Source organism: Centruroides sculpturatus, unplaced genomic scaffold, assembly GCF_000671375.1.
Source record: "Centruroides sculpturatus isolate CEXI.00-Female unplaced genomic scaffold, Cexi_2.0 scaffold3998, whole genome shotgun sequence".
Lineage (NCBI taxonomy): Eukaryota > Metazoa > Arthropoda > Arachnida > Scorpiones > Buthidae > Centruroides > Centruroides sculpturatus.
Window position 1 is genome coordinate 370 of NW_019388122.1, and position 4,832 is coordinate 5,201.

Below are 4,832 nucleotides of genomic sequence, written 5' to 3' on the forward strand. Positions count from 1 at the left end.
TAAATAGATACAGTTGATGATTACCTATAAATCTCTCAATGGCTCTGCCTTGACGATTGATGTCTGGACTGCCCCACATAGGATTGTGGCCATTAAAATCACCAAGTAAAAGAAATGGTGTTGGCAGCTGTTCAACTAAGGCATCCAGTTCATTCTCATAGACTCTGACATCTGGTGGCAAGTATATAGAACAAACTGTGACAGTTACTCCAACAGATATTCTGGCTGCCACCGCTTGCAGCTCTGTTGTTATTTGTATCGGCAAAGATGGAATGCGATTTGAAACCAGAATAGCCACACCGCCACTGGCACGGTTGTGGCTATCATCATCCTTGCGGTAGAGATTGAATCCTTTTAAAGTAATTCTTTCTTCAGGTTTCAAATGGGTTTCCTGGAGTGCCACGCAGAGAGATGAAGTAGATGATGTCAGGTGTTTAATGTCAGAGAAGTTGTTGCGGAAACCACGACAGTTCCATTGGATTATTTTATAATCCATTATGTGTTTGAGGCAGCATTCTTTGTGAAGGTATCCCTCTTCAGTTTTACGGCTGATTTGCCTTTCGGAGGTGAAGTTGGTGGTGTCACCTCCTTATTAGTCTCCTCGTCAGAGAAGTCAGAGAACTCACTCATAGACTGAGCCTCTGATCTCTTAGATTTGGAGATGGCTGCTTTTAATTTTTGTTTGTTGAGCGGGTTCTTAGCAGCCTTCTTAGAACCCACGTTTCTTGTTATTACCCCTGTTTTAGGTAGGGGTGTTTTGTTCTTCTTGCTCTCCTTTTCTGCTGTATGTGTAGATGGTATAAGCAAACATTTTTCGTGGCGAGTTAGAGATTCATTTGGTGAAACAGAAATGTCTGTCTGAACTCCACATGTCTTTGTGGATTTCAGAACAGCAGCAAATGTCTTCTGTTTCACTGGTGCATTTAAAGTTACCATGCGTCGTGCCTCTGGGTAAGGTAGATTGTTAACTGTTTTCACGCGCTGAATCTCTTTCTCTCTCTGCCATGCAGGGCATTTTCGGGAGTAGGAAGGATGTGAATCTTTGCAGTTAACACAGCATGGGGTACAGGTACACTCGGTACTCTCGTGACCTTCATCCCCACACTGTGCACATACATTCTTGCCACGGCAAGATGCCTGTGAATGTCCAAACCGCTGGCATTTAAAGCAGCGCAGCGGGTTTGGAATGTATGGTCGAACTGGGCAACGCAGATATCCTGCTGTAATTACAGATGGCAATGTCGGCTTGTTAAATGTCAGAATTAGGTGTTTAGTAGGTATCACCCTTCCGTCTCGACGAATAGAGATGCGTCGGACATTAGTGACACCTTGATCCGAAAGGCCCGTCAATAGATCTGATTCGTCTTCTGACATCAAGTCTGACTCAGATATCACACCACGTGAGGAGTTTAGACTTCCGTGTGGTGTGACCAGAACTCCCATTTCTCCGAGACTTTTTGTTGCCAAAAGCCTTGCTGATTGTTGAGGTGACGCTGTCTCTATAAGTAAATCCCCAGACCTCAACTTTTGTATTTTTTTCAGGTGCCCAATGGTAGATTCAAATAGCTTTTGAATCAAAAAAGGAGAGCATTTGGACAGTGGTTTATCTCCCGTAGCATGTATTATCAAGTATGCAGGCTCGCTGAAAAGTTTTCCGCCATTTGTTATTTGTTGTTCTGTACTATGTTGGAGTTTTAGATTTTTAGAATCCATATTGTTCAAAAAAGTTCAGCTCCTAGTGACCCCACCCACCATGGGGCCCAACAAGGGGATGCCGTCACATGGGAGACTCCCATAGACCGTCACACCAGGGTTTCCCAGGAGCTATACCCTCACAATGCAGTCAAGAAGAGCACATCTTGTCTGACGTGTCTGCCCGAACTGCATCGTTCAGTTGACTCCAAGCCGAGGTCAAAAATGACTCAACGACCAGCCGATTGACTCAAATGGAGCCTGATTTGAGCCTCCCGTTTATCCGAAGCAGGGGCCAAAGCAGTGTGTTGGGGACGTTATGTTGCCCCTCAACTACCAGGATCCCCCTTTCCGGCATACGGGACACCACGCACGGCAAACACGTGGGTGGGCGTTCAGATCCCAGGGATGGTAAAGAACTTACTAAACCATCTCTGGGAGGTCCCCTCACCACGGACAGGGGGGCTTACAAAACAAAGGGTTCAAGTTTACAGGGGAGAGTGTAGCCATAAATGGCGAAATTTAATGTGTACATTTAGACAAAATTTGGATAAATTAAAAACATCAGGAGAGGGGAAAATAAGATGGGAACATTTTAATAAATTTTATGAAGTGTATGGTGGAAAGTCAAATAATAATCTTCCACCTCATTACTTGAGTTCGTCAATTACCTCTCTTCCATCGCCTTCTGCGTGTACCTCAGTGAGTGCTGTTTATCCATCTGGCTCCAAATCCCCTGCCTGCTGCAAATACAGCCACAACTAACTGTTAGCTGTTAGTTTTCACACAAGTAACACTTCAGACTCATCCCGTCCTTTGACATCTCTTACCAGGGAGAACCGCAAGAGAAAGCAGGAACCCCCTGCACAGTTTTTAGAAGAAATGGCAAAAAGAGATGCAAAGGATGAACAGAGATGGAAGGAGGTGAAGGAAATAGAAGAAAAAAAACTACACGAGTTGCAGCAACTCAGAATGCTAATGTCTGAATTAATTAAAAATAAAAACAATGTGTAATAANTAAACAGCATTGTCATTTTTTTTAATTTAAGACACTAAAATTTAACTGTTTAAAGTAGATGTATCAGACCAAGACACTATGTATAGTATCCATCTCAACAAAATTATAATACTTAAAATATTGTTTGGAATGTATTATTTATTATTACATCAAAACACTAAATTCATATAGTAAAGTGTATTGTACAGTACATACAGCCCAATAACATCACCCAGTCTCAGAACAGCTGAGTTGCCATCAAGTTCCTCTTAGCTGCTCCATCAGTATTTCAATAACTGCTGCAAGGTTCTTCCAGTTCTTCTAGACCAATCTGTTTACTAACAATTTCAACATCTGTACTCTGATCATTATGCATAATACAAAAATTATGCAGTACACAACAGACAGTGATGACTTTTGGAACAAAAGCTCTCTTTCTAATATGTAAATATCTTAGTTTTCGGAATCTACCAAACAAATGGCCAAAAGCTTGCTCAATGACAACTCTGAGCTTAAAACTTTGTTATAGTTTTTCTCTCTTCTTGTTAAATAGCCAGTATCACGATAAGGTGTTAGGAGTGATTTTGATAGAGGATATGCACAATCTCCTATCATGTGACAATTGTTTGGAAAAAACTGTGGATCTCCCAATTTGGAATAGAGAGGACTATTTCGGAACACCCTTGCGTCATTTGATGATCCAGGCCATCCTGCAAATATATCAATAAAAAGCAAATTGCTTCTGCAAACTGCTTGAAGCACAACAGCAGCAGTTTGTTTTCTAGTGATATGTTCATTTTTTTCTTCCTTTAGTGCCGAAAATTCGACATAGGTGCCATCTATGGCACCTATTACACCAGGAAAAGGCACTTGTCGTAGAGCTTCAAATGCTCGAATGGATCTTTCAGCTTCTTCACCAATAGGCCAGCAAATAAATTTAGTAGCCAAAGCTGAAATGTGATCACAATATTTCATAAACACACCGTGTGCATGGCTTTCAGTTACCCCAAATCTGTCAGCTACTTCTCTGTATGTTTCCTGATTGCCAACTAACCACAAGAATATAAGCAAATTTTTTTCTTTTTCAATTAGGGGCTTTGTTTTCACCTTTGGATTGGGAAGACATTGTAAAAGTATCTGCAAAAGTATTGTCATTATTTTATTTGAAAGCAATAATGTAATAAGGTATAGTTATGAAGTGTAGGAGAGAGTGGGGTTCATTGAAACATAAAATTTGCTTGTAATGTCCCCCTTTTAACCCTAAATTGCATGATTCTATTGTTTTTTATTTAAAAAAAATTATCTTTAGTGTTTATTTTGCATCATTAATAAAACATCTAATTTTATATATATTATTTCAATCACTTTAATCACTGACTGATTAAAATGATTGAAAACAAAACTCATTAAAATAACTAAAGGTATTTTTTGAAATTATATAAATTAGAAAATAAAGAAAAAAATTTATTTTAGCAAAACAATTTCTTCTGATAGAAAAGCAACATACTCTTATTGATTTTTCTTTTCTAATGCTAACCATACACTTAAATATATCTGAAAAAAAATACGTTATAAGTTCCTCTCTGAACAAAAAAATACTGTTTACATGTTCAATTAAAACTGTCCCACATCTTATAATTTATAACGTTTCATTGTACTACTCTCCCCTACATATATTGTACTTACTTACCTCTACTGTTGTACGCGATAGGCGAAAATGACTTTTAAATTCTTTGTCAGAGTACATAGATACTACGTCTGAAACATAATTTTCAATTCGAATCCTCTTTCTTTTCTTGTTTGGTTTTTCTTCTTCTTCTATAACTCCTACAGATATTAAAAAATTCTCATCCCTCTTTCTCTTTTCGAAATATTCATTTTTCATTACGTTGGTCTCATTAAATAAGTTCAAAAACAAATTTAGCGAAACGTACAAGTCCATATCATCCGCCATTTTTCTTGTTTACCTTTCTGGATATTCCAACAGTCAGCAGTCAGCAGTCAGCATTCGTGTTCGCTCCGAAACGCCAGCAGTACGTCACTTCCGGCAGCGAAGCGCTGGCAGCGCGCTGAGATTTTGAATACACCCAATTGTTTTCTAGCGTAACACGAGCAAAAGGTGACGTCGAAATTTCAATTTACA

At 39.2% G+C, this 4,832-nt stretch overlaps 1 protein-coding gene and 1 pseudogene across 1 annotated transcript; both read right to left on the reverse strand.

Annotated features, from left to right (window-relative positions):
- Nucleotides 1–495: 495 nt before the first annotated feature.
- Nucleotides 496–1,713, reverse strand: LOC111616795. The gene has a single exon (XM_023358158.1). The coding sequence runs from the start codon at nucleotides 1,711–1,713 to the stop codon at nucleotides 496–498; it is 1,218 nt and encodes a 405-aa protein (XP_023213926.1).
- Nucleotides 1,714–2,742: 1,029 nt separating this feature from the next.
- LOC111616796 lies at nucleotides 2,743–4,780 on the reverse strand (annotated as a pseudogene).
- Between the last annotated feature and the right edge of the window lie 52 nt (nucleotides 4,781–4,832).